Below are 26,205 nucleotides of genomic sequence, written 5' to 3'. Positions count from 1 at the left end.
CTCTCGATCCCCTAAACAACGCGGCTGCCCAACTGTAACAGGAAATCTGTGTGGGTGTGTGTGCACATGCATGTGTGTATCCTATCCTTGATCTTTCTGGACAACCGTAATAATGTCCTCCCCCACAACTCCATTAGGTGCACTGAAATCCAGTCAACAGCATAGAAGTACCATAACTATCACAAAGATCAGTGTAGCTTGCACATACTACTTCCTGGAGTGAGGTAGAAAAATGTGTTTTTAGAAATTCTACCTAAAGGAAAAAAAAACGGGCATAAACTTTGTTCTGTTGTCTATCTAGCTGATGAGACGGTTAAAGGAATAGTTCCACATTTTGTGAACTATGATTATTTTCTTTGTGGCAAAGAGTGAGCCTAACAATTAAACTGAGGCAGAGGGAAAGAGCGAGCTTCTTCAAAGTGGAATTGTGAAAACACTACCTGGCAAAAGTGCAGCGTTGACAGAGACAGAAGACAGGGACAGAAGACAGAGAAGTCAAAGATGGTGAAGAGGATGAGTGATAGGAAAACGTTCTTTCTACTAAGCTAGATCAGTAAGTAACACAACTTGCCTACTCATTAGCACCATTGGTGTTCTCTCTGCCTTAGTCATAGCACTGAGTTTAAGGTTTCTAGTTTTTGGGGATTTTCAATTTACTTGCTTTGGACACTAGTGTTAGCCCAGATGCTAGCAGTTACCAGGTTGCTAAAGATATAAGTAAATGAATCAAATTTTTGAAATAGAAAACAACGGACAGAAAATATGTTGTCACCTAGTCTGTTTTGTATTCAATAACAGCAACACCACTTGGAAACACTTTCTTATTAGATTAAACACTTGGTTGATTTTCATGTGCTAACATTTGTGTGTCTGCGTGGGTTGGTTAAATCGTGTTTCATGCTGTGTTTCATTCTCTCATCCAACATTAAACACGTGTTTTTATTGTCTGAACTACATATAATCCTGTTAATTGTTTGTCCTGATAGGTCGTGGAGGAAGAGTAGCAGCTCATGGAGGAACCCTTTCTTCGTTCATTGTGAAGAACATTGCTTTGGATAAAACAGACGATAGTAACCCGCGACAGGCGATCCTCCGTCACGCCAAGGAAGCTTCGGATAACCCTTACTGGGTTGCCCCGGCATACACACAGTAAGAAATTAATTTCCTCACTCGAGTTATTTACTGTTACTCCAAGTCCCCCTCATCTTCTCTCATTTCTCTCATTAGCAGACAGTGTAAGATGAGTATCAGAAGCGCTACTCATGCTATTGTGATGGTACTTGGGTTTCTTCCTAGCATGTGTGACACATAAATGTTTAAAGAGTTCTGCAGTTTTACAGGTACACACTTCACAGTGCCAAAAGGAGCGTAATGGCCGACTTTAGATCCCTATCGAACTCAGACAGCTATGTAAACATGGAACAAAGCTGCAGCCAAATCCAACAGACTGCTTCACATACTGCAAGAAAACACTCTCTAGTTGATGTACATTATAGTAAAAGAATCAGATAAAGTACCATACCTCTGCACTTCGTATCTATTACCGTAATTTCCGGACTATAAGCCGCTACTTTTTGCACAAGCTTTGAACCCTGCGGCTTATAGTCCGGTGCGGCTTTTCTATGGATTTTTCATGATTTTTGTGATATCGTAAGAGGTTTTGTTTTGGTTTGTTCCGCTGTTGTACGGCACTACTTTGCCTGGCGGAAGGGCATGAGATCAGACACACAGTCACGGGGGAAAAGAGTGGCATGTTGGTCACATGTCCGTCCGCCAGGCAAAGTAGTGCCGTACGAATTAGCGCGAAAAAGAGACTAGATTAGCAAGAGCAAGACAAGTACCGTAATTTCCGGACTATAAGCCGCTACTTTTTGCGCAAGCTTTGAACCCTGCGGCTTATAGTCTGGTGCGGCTAATGTATGAACAAAACAGGATTTTCCCCTAATTTTAGCTTGTGCGGCTAATATTCAGGTGCGCCTTGTAGTCTGGAAAATACTGTACTTCTGCAGCCTGATCTTCCTTCAGACTCAGATGGCCTCTATAGGAGAAATCCACGCACTAAAGTTATTTTATTAAATTCTTAAATCATGCATGTCCTCAGAGCTCGGTCATCTGCTTGTTATCTTTAATTTCCAGTCCATTGCTTTGTGATAAAGTTGTCTGGAGAAAACAAAAACTGCTTAATAATTACCCATTTTTGTTTCTCTTTAGCACACAGCCAGAGCCCCTGTTTGCAGAGGAATCAGAGGAGGATGAGGAAGCCGAGAAGGAACCTGCTTGGAAGAAACGCAAGATCTGAGGAGCCATAACAGCAGCTCATTTTATATTAGATAGCAGACAGGGTGGGCCTGTGTTTGTAAATTTATCACAGTAACCATGAGGTCTCAGGATCCCTCCCAAAGCTACGAGTTACTCTCAGAAAATATGCATTGGAGCATCACTTAAGTTACTAAATTGCACAGTCCCTGACTTCCCATCGTAAAGTTTGCATATATGTATTCATGTGCGTTCTTCTGTGTTAAGAGGTAGCGCATAAAAATGCAGGCATTTGCAAGTATAACTTAGTTTTTTTTTATGTTCCCCTCATTGCATTTCAACCTTTGGTAGAACTTGGCTTTTAATGTCTTTTTTTATTTTATTGACTTTATTTTAATCATTTCTATTGTCCTTTATTTCCACATCCCCGGAGTTTTCTAATGCCTCATGAATCATCTCCAGATTTTGTGGTCTGGTTGTGTTCATCAAAACTATGAAGCGCAGTTTACTAGTTTGTAACAAAATGAATTGCTTGGAAATACACAATCTTGCAGCCAATTCCACTCTTTTGTTGTTGTTTTCACAAGGGTTGACTTGATTTTAAAGCTGTGCGGTTTTGTTTGAAGTGATACACCAAACTTCTCTTCCCCTTTGCTTCTATAGATTTATTTCCCACGTTCTGTATTTCACCTATAAAGGGATTTGTATTCTCTTGTCAAATAGATATTTATTTGATCTACAATTAAGTGATATATCGGTTTTGACCTGCTGATCAAAGGCAAGACCAAATATGTTTTTATGGGGCACTGGCTCCAACCTGCAGATATACAGTACATCCTGTCCTGGCAGAGCCACGTTTTTACAGGCTGCATTTTGGACAGTTATTCAATTAATCAACTTGACAGCAGGTGCTGTTTATTAAATAGGAAACTAATAAAAAAAATGACAATAATTTTATTGTCAAGGTCCATTTTCATCCATACTTCTCATTCCTGAAGCAAATTGCAGTTATGAGGACTATGAAATGCAACCTTGAGCCCAAGTACCAAATTCTGTGGTGTTCAGGGGCTCCAATTCCTTCCCCACTTAAATGTGTTACATTAAACTTACAAAAACAAACAATGTGGAAATAACTGTATTGTATAGCACACCTACAAAAGAGTGGAGCCATGTCTCTCTTTTTTTCTCTTTGTGTTCAATGTCTAAACATATTTGAACTGACAGAGAAAACCACACCATACAGATCTAATGAAACCCATGCTTGTGTTCTTTATACATCTCTCAGGAATGCAACCTCTGCATACAACAACGCTTTAAGTGACAGTTTTCAAGAAAAAATAGTGTGTAACGAGAAGATTTTGAGTTGTATAGTTCCTTCTGCTGTATATACGTAAAATTTCACCGGCAAGATGATGATAGTTTCATTTAAGTAAACATCCCCCTCAACCTTACTTACTGAATGTGATGTTACCTTGCATGTAAAGACACAGAACGTCTTTACACTTCATATGCAACATCTAACTTGTGTTTTTACTTACTGGCTTGCAATGGGTGAAACTGTAGAGCACTCTTAAATTCCTATCCAAGCAGAGTTACAAGCAGACAATCGAATGTCTCTGTGTCCTGGCAAACTTCCTGTAGCCATAAAATGAATACAGAGAAATACCAAGACAAGAAATATGGAAGGGCTAAAAACAAAGAGTGATGTTTTAAGGAGCAAAGAAAGTGGGGGGTTTAGAGGAGATAGGCATTCATGGTTGGAGACACTGACGTCAAGGTCTCCTTGAGAACAAAAGTTCTCAGCCAGCAGCGGGAGGTGAGGAGTGACTGCTGTTTGATTCACTCCACCAGCGTGTGATCAACTAGTTGGCACGTGGAAAAGAGAAGTTGTGTGCAGAGATGAAACCGTATCCTCCAGGTGCAGACATTTAAAGATACAAACCTGTCAAATGGTCCGTTTATTCAAATCAGAATTTATTTTTATTGCAGAACCTGAAGTGGTTTTTATCTATTGCCCAAATACAGAATATGTCAGTGCTAGTTTTTGTGCACAAGTAGTTGGCTAAGTAATAAGTCTCAGATATTCTCTTTTTTTCTCACTGGCAACAAAGCCAATGAGTTATTTAGCTTAGCCCACAATTCCCCTGCCTGTGGCACAAGAATAAACTTGGTTATTTACACATCTAAACTTTTTGGGGCAAAACTATCATTCCTGTTTGAGGCCAAATGGAAATTGTAAGTCCTATATTCTCTACTAACTCATGAGGGAAATGTGTGTCTCTATAGCTGCTGACTTTTGTCTGTCTGACTTTGGGGGTGCCCATATTTGAGAATGGTGCTGAGGAGCACAGTTAAACTGAATCAACACATTAAAGTCGTGGACCTGCAAAAAAAACATAGAGCTAAAAGATGCCAAAACGCTCCGCTGCGGGGTTGTAATAATTCTCTGTAGGTTTGTCATAAGCCACCTTGTACGCAAACAAGGTAATTTCAGTCATTGTTCATATACAATTATTGATAAGAGCTTAAATCAAAGCAATACAAAGACCAGCCATATTGCAAACCAAAGCACAAGAACTGAATGGTATTTGGAGGGCCGAAATATTTGGAAATGAAGTTGTTAGACTTGCAACTTGGTATTACAAGTCGTAAGACTCGACTTGGACTAATGAAGCTCTCTTAGTACCTCAGCTATACATTATATATACACCTCAAGCCCCTGCTCAATGACTCAATGTTTGTACTGATGCCATCTTGTCATCAGCATTTACAGATCTTCTTTGCGCAGTGGAAACATTCTCCAGCGCCTTGATTTACAGCTCAGCGGCGAATTACAGCTAGCTTTTGTTTACTGTACGACCCTGGGCTAGTGTTCAGGAATGTATATCCCACTATACAGGCCATATCTCAAACCATCCCAGCAATCTCCATTCAACCCAAATTTTCATCCTCAATTTTACATGATGCTTGTGTAAACACACCCGAGACAAATTTGTACCATCTGGCACCGGTACAGTATTGTACATGGCAAAACACCAGGAGACGCATACATTTAATAGAAACAAGTTTAATTCTGTAAAAAGTTATAAAATGAATATTGTACAAAAATAAAGTTTGCAGAGAGCTTTGGTTCTGTAACACAAAACAAGTGAGACGACATGACAGAGGTGATGACACAATAAGGAGTGAAAATAAATCCAATCCTTTCGTCTAATATTAACACTAAGGATTCCTTCGCATCTTTATCTTTCGATTGTTTACCTGTACATCCAAACCAGAAGACTTCTCATCAAGGAACAGTTGAGCAAACAGTCATGGAGATGGGCTAGTGGTCACAGTTTACAGACTTTAACGTATAGTAACATAGAGTAACGAGGCGCTCTGAGGCTACTGGGAAGTCTCCTAACTGCACATTCTCATCTGGAAAGGCTTATGCTCAAATCAGTTGTTAAAGGGGAAGATGATCCAATTGATGAGGTATGCTGTGATAAAAGCTAGAGTTTTTTTCCCCTCTTTGTGTAGTGTTTGGCCTAAATTCAGCTTGATGCAGTGGATTTGTTCTGTGTGCGGGGGATTACACAGTAAAGCTGGCTTGCTTGCTGCCGGGTGGGCACAGATACCTTGGTCCCTAATCCGTGCTAACATCAAGACCTACACGAGGGCACTCTTTGTTCCACTTAAAACGATTCCCTTGCTCTTGTTTTCCTGGATGTATATTTGTGTATAGTTTGGGAATAAACCTGGCTGAACAAGTCATTACATGCAAAAAGCATGTGTTGAGCTTACCCATCTACTTTGCTCTGTAATTCCAAAACATATCCTTTTGTCCAAACGTCTAGTCTTAGAGATATTAACATCAGTTGTGCGATGACAGCTACAGCAGTTAGATCTTCCTTAAACTGCCTTCACCAATATTTCTTTGCCCTCAGGGATATTTGGTTAAGACTCGTGTTAGAGGATCACTTTCAAATCCCCTTTCAGGGAGTAAGACCTGTCTGTCAGAGACGAGACAGAAACACAAGCAGTCTTGTGAACTTTAAAGCCTATTGGGACAGTAACCGCTGCAAAGCCTTTGCTCAGACTTGGTGCAAGGCCAGAGTGAGGTTTCGGGTAACGTACGCTGATAGGCAGGCATTCTAGCAGCTTCTGTGACTCAAACTATGGATCCTCAAAGACACCTGCAGATCCCCAGAGAGAGCACTACTCTCCTGTTAATTTTAGATTTCAATTGAAAGATGTGGTGGCTCCTGTTTGGACGGACACTAAATCTCTTCTAGATTATTAAATGGAAATCTACAATGAAAATAAATAGCAGCAAAGTGTAATTTGCTGAGATACCGATCTGGAGCTTCCCTTGTCTTAGCATTGTCACATTCGGAAAGTTGAGGTGAAATATCTACCATGCTGTCCCTCAAAATGCTCCAAAAACAACAGGTCAATTCATCCCTCACACATTTTATTGGTCCCCTCCTCTGTGTCTCTTTCTACCCTCCCTTAACTGGATAGCTAATTATGATGCTTTGGAGTCATGAATTGAGAAACCCTGGAATCTAGGTAAAGCAGATAAGTATTTTTAGGTTGTGTTTAGCAGTTCTGGATCACCTTTTATAGATTGAGATTCTAACTTTGAGAAAATGCTTCACATCGGCACCATCCTGGACAAACAAAGCTTTTAAATAAATAAAAAAACAACAATTTCTTTCATAAAATGGATTGAAATAAATAACAATAAGTTAATTCCCATCTTAATAAATATACCTCTTACACACACGTGTATATATATATATGTATGTATATATATATATATATGATTAGATTTTATATAGATGCGTTGTTCCAGAAAGTCTTTTCTGAACTCCTGTGTGGTATTTGTCATCCCTTGGCTCTGAATTTAAATGTCAACATTCAGACCATGGAGTGGAAGTGATTTAGACCGCAGCTGAATATACTCCTGAAATCTCTGTGTTCATCTGGAGTACACCTAGGGAAAACTGATGTTCCTGGGAAAATGAAATCCTCCAGAAGAAAAAGCCAACTTAGTCTTCACTTTTCTTCACTTTCTTTAGACAGCACAGTTAGTAAATCTGGAAGTGTAACAGTATTGTTTCTCCCTCAAATTTGTACAGATATCATACGTTTCTGAAAGTGTATGACCGGAAACTCCGAAGTGGTCAAGAATGATGAAGGATTTAGCATGGACGGTTGAATGTAAAGTTAGATGTTCTTTCTGACTCGCCTCTCCCATCTTGTCACTGAGAGAGGTGGCCTTATGTACTCCCATGTGTCTCCTTCAAAAAATACACTCCACTAGAGATCCCACCAGCCCATACAGACAATCCTTATCTCACTGATTCAGGTCCTCACACACAGGCACACTTCCTGGCAGAATGCTTCTTCAGTGTGTGATACATAAAATTGTGGTCCAAGAAAGATAAGTCATCATCGAAAGCTATTGGTCGACAGCAGGTGCGAGAGGGCGTGTCCCTGTCCAGCTTCTTGTTGTGTGTGAGGTTGTTGAGAATCTTGTCATAGTTTGTCTCCGCCTCCACACAGGGGCCACTGCAGTACCTGAAGATCAGCTCCTCTTTCGTCTGGTATCCCAGCCCCAAATCTGTCACATTGAGATGGACCTCCTTTAGCAAGCAGCCTCGGGTCTGCACTGATATCCTCTCCCTCTCCCTCTCCCTCCCCTTCTCGCCTCTCCCTCCTTTTCCCCCTCGCCCTCGACCACGCTTCCTGTCGCCATGTCCTCTCTTCTCGCCTCTCAGGCCTCCCGTGTTTGCTGCTCCTCTCTGCTTCTGCTCCCGCCGTCCCTTGGTGCTCCCGCCGGTCTCCGATGATCTCCGGAGTCTGCCAATGGTAGCCTCGATAAAATCCATCACATCATCAAACTGCTCTGGATAGGGACCTGCGATATCATCTGAAACATACAGACAGAAAAAATAGATTTATTATAATATTGAAATATACCTTTCGCAAAACAAAATATGAATCAAACATAAGTGAAGACTATGAAAAACATTGCAGAGCCATGTTTAGCTGAGTAATGTAGGAATTCATGCACATTTTAGTCAATTCAAACCATTTACCACATTCACAAATACACTCTTATCACATGTACAAATCATTGACAGCCACCCATTAATTAGAAACTCACATTGTAGATTACCAAATGTCTGCATGCACAGTGCATTCTCCCATCACATTGCAGCCAACACTACTGCACAGTGAGCCAAAGAAATAGACAATTGTATGTTAGTGTTGATTTTATTACTGTTTAAGAGTTAGTTCCCCACTGCATATGACAAGTAAATGCAGCTGGAGTAGTTAACATCTTTATTTCCAAGGAACAGATAGACATTTTTGGAAATCGACAGGGAGACAGCTAGCCAGACTGTCTAGTGAAAGCCGAAATTGAATATGTGCATTTGACAAATTGCCCATCTACTCTTTTAATTGCACAACTGCAGATACGTACCTATATAACAGGCAGAATTAAATAAACAAATCCGTTCAACAAACAGACTGAAAAATACATATGGTAAGAAAGTAAGGATGCACTTTGTTGTAGGCTGCACAAAAATGCAGAGGAGTTCCAAAAAAAACTTAGAAATGTGCAGATCAGAAAAGGTATGTGCTGATTTATAGATTAGTCAGGGGCAGAGATGGTCATGGGCAGTTGCACTGCTTTGACTCCTCTCAAGATAGCTGTTGGCGGATGAGTTGGCAGATAAAGGTCAGAGGCTGTTGTACATTTCATTTTGAGAGTAATTGTAGTTGGAAAACAAGAACATTTTTGTAAAAATTGGATACTGGCAGGCATGATTTTGCAATAAAAACAGGGGTTGGCCAAAAGGCTGTTCAGCTATACATCTTGAAATTAAACCTATTAACCCTGCTTTGAAACACCAATGGCCTGTGATGAAATATAGTAGGCACAGTCCAATTACACCACCAAAAGAGAGACACACTTAGAGATAGTTTTTCAGTCATTTAACTCTTTCATGGGTGTACATTTTCGAATGCCAACACTTCAAAGGCCATATAAAAGGATATCATATGCTCTGAGTCATTTAGATGAAGCAGATTGTAGTCTGCTTGAAACTGAAAACATGCACCAGCACAGCTCTCCACCATCTGCTGGCAGAAGTGATGAGGACGGGGTGAAAGTCTTGCACACTCCTGTGTTACATGTTGATTCTATTATAAAGTAAAGACTCTCCTACTCTAACGCCTGCGGGTATGGCAACAGTGAACCACGTATGAGAATCATGAAGACATAATGTCCAGAAATGGATCAATTGGTCCAATTTTAATTACATAGAGTGTGTGTGAGTTGTGGATGTGTGTGAAGAAGTCAGGGGATGGGGTGCGATATCTGGCAGGTGGGGTTGTGGTTAACACCGCTTCTCTATTGCAGTGTCACCTAACTCTGTTGTCTTACCTGTTCATCTGGCAGCACACAGGCTATCTGATCTGCCTGCGCTCTACAGCTGATTTGGCCGCCGCTAGCATATCAGGTGAGCCTGGGCCAATCTGTTTAGACACACCTGCCCTTTGATTTAGACACCTCCTATTGTATGTCAGCTGACAGGCCACAGTGTACACCTGCTGACAGACTGGGCCGGTGGCAGTAAACGGAGCGATTAATTGTGCAAATTGTGCCATCATTGGCTGAATATCAGTGTCCTCTTACAGCTTCTATCTGCAGATTTTAGCTGTAAAAAGTAAGAGAAACCCCATTTTTGTCAGACGTTACACACCAACTAAAAGATCCATCCTCTCTGAGCTACAGTGTTGTTTACACTATTAGTGCAAGGCTAATGGTCTTGGGTTACAAAGCAGATCAGTGATGTCACCACGGCCAAAACAAGAATATGAGGTGGCAGAACAAACATTTGTCCAAATGTTCCATTCCTTATCTAGGTCTTGGCGTCTTCTACTTCTGTGTGAAGATGATACAGTGTCACATCGGTCCAAACTAAATAAATCCCTGCCCACGGTCGCTGTTAAAATTAACATAAACACAGAACTCTTGCTTGAAACTTTCCGGTGTTGTACAGCCTCTCGGCGGGAAATTCCTACAACCTGGTACCCCCTGCCTTTTATAAAACCATGAATTCTGACTTTTGGCAGATGGGTAAAGGTCATGTCATATGTCGCAGAGAGGCAGAGGTGAATATAAACAAGGAGGAGGAGAAATGTGGGAGACCTCCGGGATCGGAGCTGCTCACACTCTTATTCATGCTGTTGGCTTGTTTCGACATCAGTGTGATGTAACCCACAGCAGCAATAAAACACAAATTAAGATCTTCCGTCTGATAACCTTCCTGTCTGAGAGCCTTATCAATGTAGGACTCTCCACTCTTGGCTCAACCCACTGGCTATCACTTTACCTGCTGTTTCTCAAGTGTAATTAGTGTAAATGAGTTGGCAAGCAAACCAACTGTGTAATATTCATGTCTAAATTTCGCTTAAACAAATCTACAGTATAAACTATTCGCTGCCTAGTATTGCTCCCACAAGTCAACACATGGCTGGAAACATGTTAGTTTCCTTTTTTACGATATGATTAAATAGTTAGTTGCATGTTATTTAGTCCAAAGATATATTACGTATGTGACCCCGATGAGGACCAATTTCCATCATTCAAGAGACCATCTCAGTGACTGCACTCCACTTAGGTTTTTGTTAGAACATGCGGTGTATAATGCCTTACATTGATCCTCCATGGAGATCTCCTGCAGGTTATGGTCTTCACGCTGGTACGTTGACTCTTCGTCCTCCACAGACAGGGACGCAGAATCACTGTAGCTGCTGGAGAAATAAGTCCTCTTGGCTGGCTGAGTGTTTTGGTAGAGAGGCCGTGTAGCAACAGAGCTCAGGAGCAACAAACACGTGGCCAAAACATCCCATAACTTCATCTTAGACTCAGTTCCTATGAAGAAAGCTGCAAACATAGGAGAGGATGTTTTTTTTAATAGGGAGAAAAAACAAAATTTATTATAATCACTACTACTACAACTACTTATAAAGGAGTATAATACAACCGCAGTCATTGTGTAGGCCAACTCTTGTTTATAATGAAGTCAGCAAAGACTTTGAAACAGTGTGGTCAGGCCTACCATGACGCATTGAGTATTTATAACTCTGTGTCATCATGTCAAGAGGCTTTCATCTTCACATTGTCTGGCTTTGTTGTACATATCGATATCAGTTAATCAGAGTTAACCTACGAGAAAAAAATCCTAATAAATGAATGACAAATATCCAATTACTAACTTAATAATATCAATATAAACAATATAGAACACATTTTTAGAAAAAAATGTTTACGTTTGTGCGTAAAAGCCATGTGGTGTTTTAAAATGACATGCATTTGTTATCAGCCAGCAGCCATGTATTCACTACTGACCTGTCAGAAATATAAGAGGATATAATCATGTTGTTGTGTTATCAGGCCAGCTCTTGCTACTTGTAATGAGGCACGGAGGGAGCGCCTCACAAAAATGCGTTGGTTAAAGCACGCACCAAAGCGTGTTGGCAACCATAGCCTAAATAATGGTGTGAGTTGGCCAGATGGCGATCCCTAAAGCTTACGTGACTCTGTCTAATGGCATGTTGAGTCTGCAGTAAAGCTAAACAGCCATGCATAGATAAATACTGTCTTATGCGAAAGTCCTAACAAATGCACAAGTTTCATTGTGATTTGGTATTTCAACGAACATGGGAGTGAGTCGTGTATACCATTTGCACACAAACCATCAGGAGATATTAACATATATTTATGTTACACTCTCAAATGAAAGAAAATATGTTGCATTACTTACCTTAAATATGGCCCATGCAGACCTGAAACTCAATTGGCTGTTGGTTTTAAAATCCAAAACAGAAAACGCGACTCATTGAGTGTCCCAAGCCGAATCCGCTGCATGGATCGTTCAAAAGCAACAAATCTGACAAATTCCTTACAAGGAGTTCAATTTCGGTTCATGTCTTGATAGAAAAAAAACTGAAATTCCGCACCAGGTGTGTTTTTCATACTCGGTCCGGCGCAGCAACCAAACCATGCGTCTTTCCACACTTTGGAGTCCAAAGGTAGGTGTTGAAGAGAGCGGACCAAGTGCCACTGCGCCTTACGGGGTACAGTTGCAGTCGCTGATTAATTGGATGCTACGTTTCCACGTTGGAAATCCGAGAGAGTTCCACCATCTCCGACTGAAAGGCGTCCAATGAAGACATCAGCGTCTCCAGAGCATAAGCAAGGCGCAAAAGGTGCACAATATCGGTTTCCCAGAGCGCAGAAAAGCTCCCGTCTGCTTCTTCATGAAACAATTGAAGCGTCGTTATATCCTAAACAGATTTAAATGTTCATAATCGCCAACATCTGACAGTTTCTTGACATAGTAAACAACTCAGATGGGGGTATTGATTCTCCATTTTCTCCGGGTCAGATAGTGTCTGCAGCTCGAAGAGTCACCACGCGCGTCGTCCTCATACTGGACTGAAGGAGGACAGATGTCTGCGCATAACACCGCACCGCGCGCAGAGGGCAGTTTGGAGAGATTTATAGTTAAGTGCGCTCTGACGTTTGGGGCAGTTGGTGTCCGCCCCTCTTTTATATATCCCCGCAAGAGCAAACAGAGGTCCACATATTTCTCCAAACCACCCCGGGAGCCCCGTTTGGAGGAGCGAAGTTTTCAGATGTCTTGGGGATTATGTCACACATCCTGATGTCCTCGGATTAGATTTCAGTATGTGGAATGCGATTTGGAGATGTTCTGTTGCGATGCATGTTTCTAACCTGATCTCCGCGCTCTCTTTGCGCACCGGTGTCAATTTCCGTCTGATGGCTACACACATCTCACATTTAAGAGTCCCACTTCACTTGCTATTTACTAGAACACATTTGTAAATAGGCGAGAGAAGAATTTAGGGCACGATGGACACTCTGATAGGTCATGTTAGCCTATATTTATTGGCCTTATATTGCACTCCAGATTTATTACATACACATGTATCTCAAATACACACCTTTGAGCATCTGGTCATTCAATAAGAAGGGCCTGGGGCAACACTGCACAGACCACAAAAGAAGACCTGTGAAGCGGCTAAGATGGCACCTGAGAAAGCCTTTCCATCACCCTTCATGATTTACAAGCTGAGCACCCTCCTTTCATCTTCCGTACAACTAAATTCCACAAGCTACCCAGTCCTTAAGGAATTAAACGTGTTGTGTTCATGTGCCAGAAGAGACCGTCTCCTTCCAACAACTAAACACTTGCTTTTCCAAGAAGCTGTCTGGTTTTAATTTAACATGTGAAATGCCGCTAAAGATGGCTGTTCAATAAAGGGATAGAAATCCCAGCGCTGACACTTTAAATCCACGCTGACTTATCTGTTATGCAGTGGTATTAAGGCTCATATTTGTTTGCTCATGGGCTCAAGCTTCCTGTCAATACATGCTTTCTTTCAAGCATTTATGTGCGCCCTGCCCATTCTGAGAATACATGGAGCCAAGTCCTCATTGTATGGATTCCTTTCCGTCATGTTCTCACATGGTTTCTTTGGAAAACCTGACAGCTTATTATGTTTTGTTTGTTATGATACAATACTCTGAATTCACATCATTTGTTTTGGTCAAGGTATGCTACCTTGACCCTGACTTAACTTATTTAATAGAGCTGACTTGTTTTTATGCCAAAAAGTCCCAGGTGTTAGTCACTGCAGACATTCTCTTGCTATTACTGTCCTGCTGTTACAGGAACATATCCTCTCCAACTTCCAATACCCTTCCAAACTATTTTAATTGGACTATGTTACTAATGTCTTGGAATAGAAATAGTATGTTATGGTATTTATTACTAGTGTCTCTTTCATTTAATACAAATTCCAATGACCTGGATGTACTGTGTTCATGAGCTGTTCTGTCATAGCTGATAGAGAGCCCATCCTGTGATTTAGTTGTTGCAGCAATCCTTCCCATCAACGGTCATAATTCTCTCTGCCCTCCTGCCCTCACTTAAGCATCACACTGGCTCAGGGTTGGTGATCAACTCAGCTGCGCTAAAACTATTCAACATATTGCTACACGTCAAATAAAAAACAACAGCATTTCATTTGGTTCAACAGGAATATTTATTTGTTCTAGGAACAGGTCTGTGCAATGTGTCAATGCTTTCACACTCTGGGAAAGCTTCCAGGCTCCTATTTACCCTGAACAGGAATAAACAGGTACAAAGAATGAATGAAAGGAAATCTTACTTGTATAAACAATGTCATGTCAAACGCTGAGATCACAGATCAGAGCATTGTTAGAAAGCTGTGGTTTTTCAAGGTTAATTCAAGTTTATCACAAAACTTTTGAAGCTGGAAGTGGAGAAATCAAAATGTAAAACAATTGTGCAATAATAGAATTACCTTCATTTATTATACAGTGAAATACATGTTGAGCTGGTTCTTATTCATGTGCTTTATTTATCAAACCCTTTATAGCAGGGGTGTCCAAACTACAGCCAGGGGGCCAACTGTGGCCCCATACTAAATTGGCCCTCAGCAAATTCTAAAAGTGTAATGGAATATGGCCAATACATGAAATGTCTTATATTTTACTTCTTGAATATATATGTAAACATATATTAGACAGTAGTATTCATGTGTTAATAAATCCTCTTTTTAAATAAATGTAGTCAATTAAAACATGTTCTAACAAATCTTAATTAAAAAAAAGCCCCAAAACTTATTCACAAAACAAGCTTGAAATAGACCCTTCATATTTACCCTAATTATAAGCAGTCTGAGGGTTCTGTTGTAAGGGATGAGCTGCCAACAAAATAAATGACCAGCTATGCAGAACTGTGATGGAGGCTGTTAGTTTTCTTTAAGCATTTTCAAGTATCAAGTATCATTTGATTGATTAAGACTTATAACGTAATTTATGAGGCAATATACCTCACTTTTAGTAAGGGGGCCCAGCCTTTTGGAGGTTTTTCTGTATTTGGCCCTCAGTGAAAAAAGTTTGGACACCCCTGTTTTAAAGAATGGTTAATTTGTCTGAATATGGATAAAGATAATAAAACATCTATTGTTACAAAGATTTATGAAAACTGAAATAAACCGTAATAATAAATCAACATTATTATACACTTACACATAAATACATACAGTATATACAGTACATTATAAAATGCAATATATTGAATGTATTGTATTCCAAATGTGATATTTAATCTATGTATGTATTAATATCCATGCGTGGGAAATCAGTTGATGATGGTATATAATATGACACTTTTGAATTTTTATTGTCACAGAATAATTGTGATTATAATAGGCACATTTCAAACTTCCGCTTGGGACACTTTACAGACCAATGAACGATCATCAAAACAATCAATAATGAAAACAATACTCGATTGAGCCTGGCATAACATGTTTATATCGATGACTCATGTGGTGCTACAATCCTGTGAGTCCCTTACATTTTTAATATTATGACCATTTGTTTTGTAGCACCAAATACATTTTCATTTGAATGACTGCAGCAGAGTTTACATATTTTTACACGTCACTGCATATTGCATCTCCGGCCAGGACATAGCTTGCTCATAGATAAGACAGACAGAGGCCATATTGTTTATTGATATCTTGCAGCAGTGTCACGATAGGATTCCACTGTGACTCTCCTCTGTCTCATACAGGCAGAGCTGAGAAGATAATGGTCACTCAAAATAGACCCATCTCACAGAGTTCCTTTATGTGAGAGCGCTGCACAGTCCGGGGGTGTCATAAATCCCCTGAGCTGAATACTTGAGTGACTTTAATAAATATTAATTTGTTTGGAGGAGGAACACGAGTAAGCCGAACGAATCACCACCACATGGGGTGTGAGGAAGAGACGCGTCACTCTCGCAGAAGAGCCCTCTTTCATTATTTGTGCCACCGATGGGACAAGCACCTCAATGTTTGATGGCACGCCACCACAGTGCAAAGATGGGCCCTCCACAACACATAACACCATTCAGGCAAACAATCCAGATCATCGCAGCCGTTTCAGCTCAAATATATAAGTGTAAATCATAATTTGAAACAAATGGTTTATTACTGTTGTTTGTTTTGGGCTGGCTTGTGTTCTTCTGCGTATGGTATCCCTTTTAATTTGAATTGGTTTGTTTAAATCATCGTTTCAGTTCAACAACTAGCAACCTGTTCATGGTTATGTTAATGTGTTTCCCGCCTCTTAAGTAAATGAGTTACTGTTGCATTTAAAATGCAATAAAAGTGTGACATCTGTTGGCTTGTTTAGCATGTTCCATTCCAACTACACAATGTCTTCTTTCACGAGTAAAATATTTCATTGCATTATACACAAGTCCCACAGGAAGAGGATGCAATAAATTAAACTATCGTAAAGACCTACTGAAAACAATTCAATTGGAGCATTGTTTTGGTTGGGAAGAATACAATTTGTGTTTGTCAGATCCCTACGGGTACAACATCATCAGTGTTTTTCCCCCGAAAGTAATGCTTAAAAATCTAGTTTTATTCAAATCTGTCAATTGACAAATAGTTGCTTCATGAACACATGTGTTTCCCATAGACTGTATATACAAGGTCTTTCCATAAGGTGTTACAGGAAATATAATTAGAAGTAAACAACAGCTTTATCTCGTAAAATGTTTGAATTGAGGTTAAACATTTTGTAGTGTTTAGCGCAACGCTAGTACCTAAAGATAATATTGGAATCCATCACAACTCCATTTCAAGCTATAATCTTAAAGGGGCCCTTTTATGTTTTTTGGGGTTTTCCTTCTTGTAATGTGTTATATACTGTGGGTTTTTGTGCCTGTAATTGGTCTTCAAAGGCTAAAATCCCCAAATTCACGTCCAAGGGAGTTTCTCTCCCACACACTCCCCCATGTTTGAAACACCTCCGTTTGACTCCTTTGTTTACATCTGTAACAGAATGACATCTCTATGTTACACTTGTGCTTCCAGCACATTGTACATGATTGGCTAAGTTGCGGGACATCTCTAAGCTGTTAACCAATCACACAGAGCTAGCCAGCTAACCAATCAGAGCAGACTAGGCTCTGGTTTCAGACAGAGTGTGAAAAGAGGTAGTATGAGCAAAATAAAGCATAGATACATGTCACGGTAGAGGCACAAAATATGCATACAAATATGAACCACAAGATGAGCACAATATGTCCTCTTTCATTCTTTTAAGGACAGTAGTATTGCATTCAATTATAAAGATGTTTCTTTCATTGTCTCTGGCAGCCTAAACCTCACAGTGCTTTTGGCTGCAATGCAGATCATGACAGTGGCCTCTCACTGTGTGTTGTGCATGTAGCTGTGTGCAGGAGTAACGGTTGTCTGCCAGAGTGAGCTCAGCTGTCAGCGGATCACCCTTGGCACAGAGATGCAGAGATAGAGAGCAGGTAGTCAGGGCAGATCCAGAAGCATTCTCATAGCCTTCAGCTGATCCATTAGGACATGCTACAATTCAGCTGTGGCACACTGCCAAATGCTCAGCCATTGTGGCACTCAGAGCAGTATTCCCATCTGTCTCAGTCATCGCTCAAACATTTTATGAGTATTTGTTGGCATCATTCATGCATAGATTGTATGCATGCAAAAGTATTTGCTAGCATGTGTGTGTGTGACTGTGCGTGTGAGCGAGTGTGTGTAAATGAGATCACTTGGTACTATCAAAGTGCAGTCAGGACTATGACACTGTTATAAATAGAAGAGAGGAAGTAAGGAAGGTTAAATCTCTGAGACACAGATACTAAATGTGTAGAGAGAGGGGAGCCATTTGAAAACCCACATATCCTTTTAGACTTATTTCACATATCAATATTTACATTATGCACATTTTTGGTGCTCTCCTGATATACAGTGTAAAACGTAGACCAAGGTACTCACAGAAATGTAATTTTTAGTCAACTATATAGTCTGTTTTGAAAAGTTGAAAGCTGTTTTCCTCTCTTAGGGGCAATGGTCCATGAAGGCCTGTCATCATGGTAGCAACCTATAGCTGCACTGCTGTGTGAACAGCTTATTGCTGGTCAAGGGTGAATTATCACCCCATGCACAAATGGGAATCCAGTAAGCTCTCTCCCACGGACCAGTTACTTCATTGGGCCATGATGGAAGCGATGAATTCAAGGTCCTTTGAGTGGAGGAGAGCACCTAGAAAGTTATTAATGTGTAAACATTTATGATGCTGCTACTGTTTTTTTATTTTACTCTTCAAGAATACAGAGAAAAGAGGAAGGCATTATCCTGCCTTAGTGCAAAGGGCTAGACAGGTGCGATACAAAGATGACTCTGAGATGCACTTGAGACATCTTGGCAACTGCCCAAACTCTAAGAACCTCCAGGCGCTTCTGTGTTCAGCTGTCTGCATGACAAAAGATTGATTGAAATAAGAAATTTGGAGCAAGATTTTGTGTGTATTATGTATTGTAAGGTGGGCCATATGTCCAAACCTACAGACATTACACAAAGAAAGGGTGGCCGTCCGTTAGGCTGATGAAGTTGCTCACAGAGGTGGTAAGTTACTAAGTACATTTGCTCAAGTACTGTACTTAAGTACAATTTTGAAATATGTGTAATTTACTTAAGTATTTCCATTTTATGCTACTTTGTAATTTTACTCCACTACAATTCAGAGTTAGATGGTGAACTTTTACTCCACTACATTTATTTAATACCTTTAGTTACTTTGCAGATTTGGATTAATGATGTGAAATATGATTAACACTTAAATCAGACTTTAGATACACCTGGAGTAAATTCACATGCTACCCTGCAGCATACAAAGTAATTAAAACTAGCTGCACCTTTACCAGCTCTGATAACACTTTAATGCATCAGTAATTATAAAACATATAATATACATTTTTCTGAAATGGACCAATCTGCATAATGACTACTTTTGCTTTTGGTACTTAAAGTATATTTTGTATATTTTTAAGTAACTTTTGTACTTTTACTTGAGTAACATTTTGAATGCTGGATTTTTACGCTCGGGTACTTTTAGTTTTACTCAAGAACAAGATCTGAGTACTTCTGCCATCTCTGGTTGCTCAGCAGAAACAGATCAGTTTTACCCCTTTGTGTTTCCACTTGGTATTTTGTTGGTGCTGCTGTCAGGGTCTTTTTTTCCCCCTCTGAGCAACCAGTAACAATGAACACAGTATATTTTCTTCTAAACACAACGTGATTCTGAGATGTAAATGTTAACTTGTTCATATTGCATTAGCCACATGGCAGCACAGCAGGAAACACCTTGCCTCCACCCTAAATTGGGCTCTTTTGCCATAAAGGGTTTCCATAGTAAACTGTTTGTCTCAGTACCAGAGTATAGTTTCTATTTTCTTGAGTTGCCTCTTAGCAAAATGCTCACTGGTAGATGTATCAAACAAAACTGGATCCTAAGAGCAGTGGAAGCTTGTAGGGAGCACATTTAAATGCCTATGGTGTCATTTTTTACAACCTCCAATCAACATATTACATTACATGTCACTTGTGAGACCCTTTTATCCAAAGCGACTTACATACATTCCATACTGTGGACAATCCCCACAGGAGCAATTTGGGGTGAAGGATCTTGCCCAGGGACACAACGACATGCTGACTGCAGTGGGACTTGAACCTACTCTCCCCTGATCCGAAGATCCCACTGTGCCACAACCTCCCTGAACATATGGTTCATAATGATAAGTTAAAGCAAAGATGTTGACTATTGTCGTTTTAATCTCAGCCCTTCATCATCCTTCACTGCCTGGCCTCGGCCGCCTGAAATCCTGACCGCTGATATCTACCTGGCATGACTTTGACCTCTGACTTTCGGCAGCTGTCAGTGGCGCCCCTCTTCGAAGAGGGGGCATGTGGGATATTAGCGCTCCTCCCCAAGGTGGCACAGTGTCAGACTCTATGCTGGCTTTACGGTTTTTAGCATTCAAAGAGTATCCGCCAGGGCCTCCTCCTACTATGTTACTATACAAACAGGGCTGGCCAAGTGCTGATCACAACCTCTAGGGAAAGATGAAACGCTCCCTCGGGGGAAGGGACACGATTAAGTTGCTTGATGTCCGTTTGCTTTTCATATCTGTATCGGTTTACAGATTTGAACTGAGCTATTTTGATTATAACCTCCAGTGTGCTCGCTGCACAGCTCTGCTAAAAGTGTGGTGCATGAAGCTGGGTCTTGCCTTTCACAAAGCTTCCCTGTCCCGCCGTAACAAGGTCACACTAATTGGAGAAGGAAGTGTTGAGGATGTCTTTGGGAAGGAGCCGCAGGGTTAGAGACAGACAGCAGAGAAAGTCAGATCCTGTTTCTGCTCTGGTTCCCTGTTTTAATCCAGCCTGGTATGTGTTGAGATCAGAACAGGTCCCTTTCACTGCAGCCATCCGGAGACTGTGCAGTGGGACATGCTAAATGCCCATTTCCTCTCCTGCTGCAAATGTGTTATAGAAAGCACTAGAAGGCGATCTGTTGCAGGCTCGTCCCGGGATCCCAGTTCCCTGAAAGGAACTTAAAATGTGGTGACCCCACAAGAGAAACAGTCCCACAGTCCATCTTAGGTCCTAACCCCTAGGAAACATGGCACTGGACAGCTGTGTGTTCCCCTTGATGTATTTATGTCAGCCGCTTACATAAATACACTGTGACACACATACACATTCACACTCATACACATGGGCCTGTGTGTATATGTGCACACTCACACAGGCACAGATACCCACACAAATGCAAAGAGTGCACACACTGAGGCATAAACACACGTATCATGCTCCCTGTCAGTAATACCCAGAGGATATTATGTCTCTCTCAGCAGACTGGACAGTTGATCAGAGCAGCGTGACCACATGGCCATTTTGATGTGGAGTACGTAGTGCAGTCACCTTGAAAAGAGATGGAATTGTAAAAATGAGAGAGGAATCTTGCTCACAGATTAATCATCTGATTCACTGGTTCAATCACGGGAGACAGATGACTTTGTCCATTTCTTTTCGTTTTGAATATTGAATGGTTCTTAGCATTCATATATCAATGTCCATGAAACTATGTGGTGGATTTGTAAGAGAGGGACTTATTATAACATTATATTACTTTCAAAACGTTGGTCATTGAAGGAAAGGCTCTATTTTAGTTACGTCTCTAACAGGTGAGGAAGCCATTTAATACCTGTGTTCAGGATGTGTTTACCTAGCATAAAGATTGATATAAGGGGAATTGCTAGTTCAGTTTCACCAAATGCTGAACAATTTGCTTTCAATCACTTTTACTGGCATGTTTTGCACTAACGGCCAGAGATGTCTCTGAAGTCAGGGTGGCAGTTTTGGCACAACCTCACTGACACTTCTAAGGTTAATGGAGAAAAAAATGGGAAAAAAAAGCATTACAACTCCCGAAACTCCAGTAGCAATACATTTATTGTGTGATCAAAACAATATGTTCACATATTCAGGTTAAAATGATAAAATAACACAATACATACCACCATAAGAATTCCAAAGTGAGTTTGGTTTTCTAATACTGCTAACTGATTGCAATCTGTGTTATATCTGGCCATGCACTGCCTTAATGTAAGCACTATCTGTTAAATGGATTTACTTTTTCCCTACTGGCTGAATTTATCCTCCCGTGTTGTACAAATCTCAAATTCACACCCCAGTTGTGCAAGCCGACTACACACACATTCACACCTCCATGCATCGAACATGAACCTCACACTGTTAGGGTTAGAAGTTCAGATTTTTACTGGGGCCACCGATGTAAAAATGTATAAACTCCTGGTCCTGCCAGCCGGTCCAAATCCATTAAGGACAGATGTGGACGGAGGGGAGGTGAACTTTTCCAGCCCTCAGAAATATGACTCATGATAATGCTAAACAGGATGTGGCATTTCCCTGTGCTTCGTATTTCACTTCTATTAAATTACCCTTCTAACACTTAACAGTTTTAAGTTTGATTACCTTACCACATATTGTTATGTTATACTGCTCAGTTGTTATTGTAATTAAAAGAAATGTGAGTCAAATGTGGCGTCAACCTTGAACTTTGTTTCATGAACAGCACACAACAAGAGGCTTACAATAACAAACAGTGTGTAGCTTACAAAGAGACAATTGGAAGTAATACCACGATAATCTAATCAGTTCACTGGGAGTAGAGGTTATGGGAAAGTTGCATTGTTAATGTACTTCCAAGGTCCTAGTTGTATACCTGTATCCTTGGATCCTAGATTAAATCAGCTATAATGTGTTATCAGATATGAACTAATTAAACTGTTGTTTTTTTGTAACATTGGTGGATATTGTATCTAATTAAAAAGAGAGTAAACATGTTGTTTGACTCCAAGCTAAATCCATTTAATACCTTGATGTAGAGATCTAAGTGTGAACTGCTGATAAAGAGAAGACAATAAGAAATAATGATGCATGTTATCAGTATTACCAGGACATAGAGGTCAGCTTTATTTGGTAATCACTAAGGTGTTAAGCTTCAAGGACAAGAATCATATGTACTTAACAAGGCAGTGAGTCATTCAGGGTGGAGAGAAAATGTAAAATTCTTTTCATTCGTTGTTTTGAGTCTACCTGATAGCCGAAGTCTGGAGACATTCACTTGAGTTCACAGGTCAAGGTCCAGGTGTCAGATGTTGACTTGCTCTGGGCATAATTATGTCTAGCCTTTAACAGAAAAAAACTAGTATGTGAACTTCGAAAAGGAAAGAAAATGTCTCATGTACTTTAATTCTAAAAGTTACTGTAGTTTCATTCATGAAATCTAATCTAAATCCAAATGAAGATGGCTCCGGGAGGTTCACGAGACAAGATATGAAGTTTATCACGCCTGTAACAAGATAAACTTGCATCATATCAGACATCTCTCCCATTCCGAGACACTTTATCAGTTTAAGCCCGAGTCTGAAAACAGTACAGCTGTCTCTCTGACCTGTGACAGGCGATCTCACTGCAGGTTAGGATGCTGAGTCGGTTCATGTTACTAACAATTGGCATGTGCGAGTTTGTGTGCAGAATCACCAGCAACACCATTGACGCAGTGGGACAGCTGAGAACACTAGGGATGAACGACAGCCTCACAAATGGATGTGACACATAGATAGATATATGGCTGTGTGGGCAGAGGGACAGGTGAAAGATAGATAGATATCCAGGCAGATCCATATAAACATAGGTTAGATATCAGAGCGGATGCTTCAACCTTGTAGACTGTATAGCAGCGATACTTAACCAGCTTTGTTCAGGGGCAAATAATAATAATCTTCCCTGGCAACATTTTTTAGATTTAAGCTTTATTAATCTATTTTATCATTTATCATGCACTCTGGCAACCTATTTATAGTTAAAATACAAAGAATATTCCCATTTTTACTAAATTTCTTGTCAATGTGGATTGGAAAAATGTGCAGCAAGCCACCCAGGAACCTATATGATACTTCACTTACAGCCCGAGGCTAGATTTTGCCCACTGCTGTACAGCATTAAATAGAAAGAGAATACAGTGAATGTAAAAGGTTGCAAAAACATTCAATTCCTGTATGGCAGTTCAACGTTTCACCTTCGGTCTTGAATAATAGGTCAGCCGAAGGGTCAATTATCCAACTCTTTGTGAGGCTCAACGCACTCATGCATTCCTTTAGAACTGTTTTTCAGCTCTTTAAAATGTACTGTTTTCACCAGGGGGACAAGGGCGCGGGGGGCAAAGCTTTGGAAAGAGATGAATATCAGATTCCCGATACATTTCTTCTGAGAACAGAAGAGCCTTCGTACCTGACGCAAGTGTAAAACAGAGAGGTGTCAAAAGTGAAACGTGATCGGCATATCTGACAAAGGGGAAACTGCTGTGAGGGATCAGTTCAGAGAGAGAAAGACCAGCGTCCCCACAGCAGATGGGTGCTTTATCGTTATGGCCGGAGGGGTTGAGAGCCATATAAGAGAGACGCGAGACCACAAAAAAGGCTGGAGACACGGCTGGACTGTGACACATGTCCCACAGTGGAGGGGGATTTCACTCACCTTGCCTTTGGTGTGTCATCATGTTACAGGTCCTGTCATGAGCCTCCAATCTGTCCGCCTGGGCTGTATTGTTCTGTACTGCATGTGGACACGGTAATAAAAGAGAATAGATAATGATAAAGAGAGAAGGCTAGGCAGTGGGAGTGAGCCACATTTTTGCCCTTTGTTGGTGCTGTAGCTTTTTTTTAATCTGTACTAAAGTGAGGGATAAAGATGATCAAAGGGGTGTATATGATTGCTCAGGTGGGTGTTAGAGATCATTACGTGATGAGGGATTGGGAGTTCTTAGGTGTCATGGAGGAGGTAAATGATGCAACAGTAATTCACACTTCTTCGTGCAGATATTGAAAAGATGCACCTGAGGACCGCTCACAGAATGCCACACCTGTTTTTGTATACCCTAAATGTCTATCACCATCTGTCTCATTCAAGGTCGCTGCACGCAAAATCTCCCACTTGTACGTCAGACATCAAGACATCTTTAATGACAACTTTTGTCAAACCTTTACACATTGCAATTGAAAGAGAGAGAAAGGGAGAGTGTTTGTGTGAGGATCTAAAGGGGAAGAGAGTGCTTTAGTGATAACACACCCCAGATGTTCTTAAGCCCAAAATAAGCAATAGCTAAACCCATTTTTACTGTGTTGAGTCCTATGTACACTGATATAAAGACAAGCCCTCACTTGCACTGGGTAGAAAGTGTGCATCCTCCTACAGATCAAACAGGAGACGTGAAACGAGACAAGATACACTGCACACAAAGTTAAACAACTACAAACCATAATAGACCGAATTTAGACATGCTTTAACTTTGAATGTGACCGTGCTTTGACTGAGGTATTTATAACATAAACAACATCTGTAACAAGCAAGGATATAAAGGTAACACTTAGAAACATGAGCCACTCAGAAATTACTTGCACAGTCCCAAAGACCTCAACGACAAATACCTTTGTAATGGAGCTGTTTTTAAAAAAGGGCCATGCACACACACATACACACATGTATTTGTATGTGTGTGCACAGTAAAGTGGACCTTGGGGTTCTTTACAGGGAGACTGAGTGAGAGAGCTGTGTGCCAGCCTGCTGGAGGTGCCGCTAGATCAAGAACAGTCCACCCCCAGGTGGTAAAGCTAAGCTTTCAGGGGTGAGAGGTCACAGACACCGGAGTGGTCACACACGTGTCAGAACAGTATTTACAACTGGAGAGGCCCACCTCAGACCACCTACAACTGCTCTTCCACCTCAATACTGTACATCTGCAGGAGGTGGTGTGCTTCAGAATCCACTAGGTGGTAGTAAAGCTCCATATAGCAACATGTCTTTATCATGACATCCTGATATGAATGACTTTTAGCATCTGTCAGAGACAGTACATCTGTATGAAAGTGAAACTGATCAGATAATTAACACTTTGAGCTGCTGCCTACCTTGGCCAACACTCCATTAAAAAAGAGATTTTGAATCTCAACTGGATACATCCTGATTAAAAAAATACACTGAAGAGATAAAGAGACTTCATTTTCTGTAAAGTGAAAGCATGCACATGAGGGCGGATACAGCTTCAGATGCAGCGTTTGCCATGCGTGCATGTGCATTACTATGTTGTTAATTTAAAACGGATCCATGACCTTTGGGATCCGGTTCAAGGTCAACAAGGACTTCAGAGTGGCTAACTGGTGCTAGTTGTCTCAAAGCAATGAGCAAACTTGCTAATTTTATTGTTCAAATGTTTTAAATAGAATTCAACACTGAATGCAATATGAGAGTTTGATCTCTCATTGCGGCTCGTGAATATCTTTCAACCCTTGTGATCTTTCTTGAACTCATCCAACTCCTCCAATTGCATGTTTGGTGAACAGACATGCTTTGAATTACTGTGGATGCATG

At 40.6% G+C, this 26,205-nt stretch overlaps 2 protein-coding genes across 2 annotated transcripts in view; one reads left to right on the top strand and one right to left on the bottom strand.

Moving 5' to 3' along the window:
- LOC134868459 (WD repeat-containing protein 70) overlaps positions 1-2,814 on the top strand; it is a 36,744-nt gene extending 33,930 nt beyond the window's left edge. The window contains exons 17-18 of the mRNA XM_063889604.1: positions 987-1,149; positions 2,212-2,814. Of these exons, the coding sequence (XP_063745674.1) occupies positions 987-1,149; positions 2,212-2,299 (251 nt within the window). The 3' untranslated portion in view covers positions 2,300-2,814. The remainder of the gene's footprint in view (positions 1-986; positions 1,150-2,211) is intronic.
- A 2,524-nt stretch (positions 2,815-5,338) lies between these two features.
- gdnfa (glial cell derived neurotrophic factor a) lies at positions 5,339-12,746 on the bottom strand. The gene is made up of 3 exons (XM_063889607.1): positions 12,087-12,746; positions 10,976-11,206; positions 5,339-8,176 (listed from the first exon to the last, which is right to left on the bottom strand). The coding sequence occupies exons 2-3, from the start codon at positions 11,178-11,180 to the stop codon at positions 7,617-7,619; spliced, it is 765 nt and encodes a 254-aa protein (XP_063745677.1). The 5' UTR covers positions 11,181-11,206; positions 12,087-12,746; the 3' UTR covers positions 5,339-7,616.
- Between the last annotated feature and the right edge of the window lie 13,459 nt (positions 12,747-26,205).

The sequence above is a fragment of the Eleginops maclovinus genome, chromosome 8 (assembly GCF_036324505.1).
Source record: "Eleginops maclovinus isolate JMC-PN-2008 ecotype Puerto Natales chromosome 8, JC_Emac_rtc_rv5, whole genome shotgun sequence".
NCBI classification, from domain to species: domain Eukaryota; kingdom Metazoa; phylum Chordata; class Actinopteri; order Perciformes; family Eleginopidae; genus Eleginops; species Eleginops maclovinus.
This window is presented reverse-complemented; position numbering and strand designations above follow the sequence as displayed.

What these genes read in the sequence shown, in the direction of transcription:
- gdnfa (XM_063889607.1), bottom strand. Translation starts at nt 11,180, where the DNA reads ATGAAGTTATGGGATGTTTTGGCCACGTGTTTGTTGCTCCTGAGCTCT. An exon ending in GATCTCCATGGAGGATCAAT is followed by an intron (nt 8,177 to 10,975) that starts GTAAGGCATTAT and finishes TGTATGTTTCAG; the next exon opens with ATGATATCGCAGGTCCCTAT.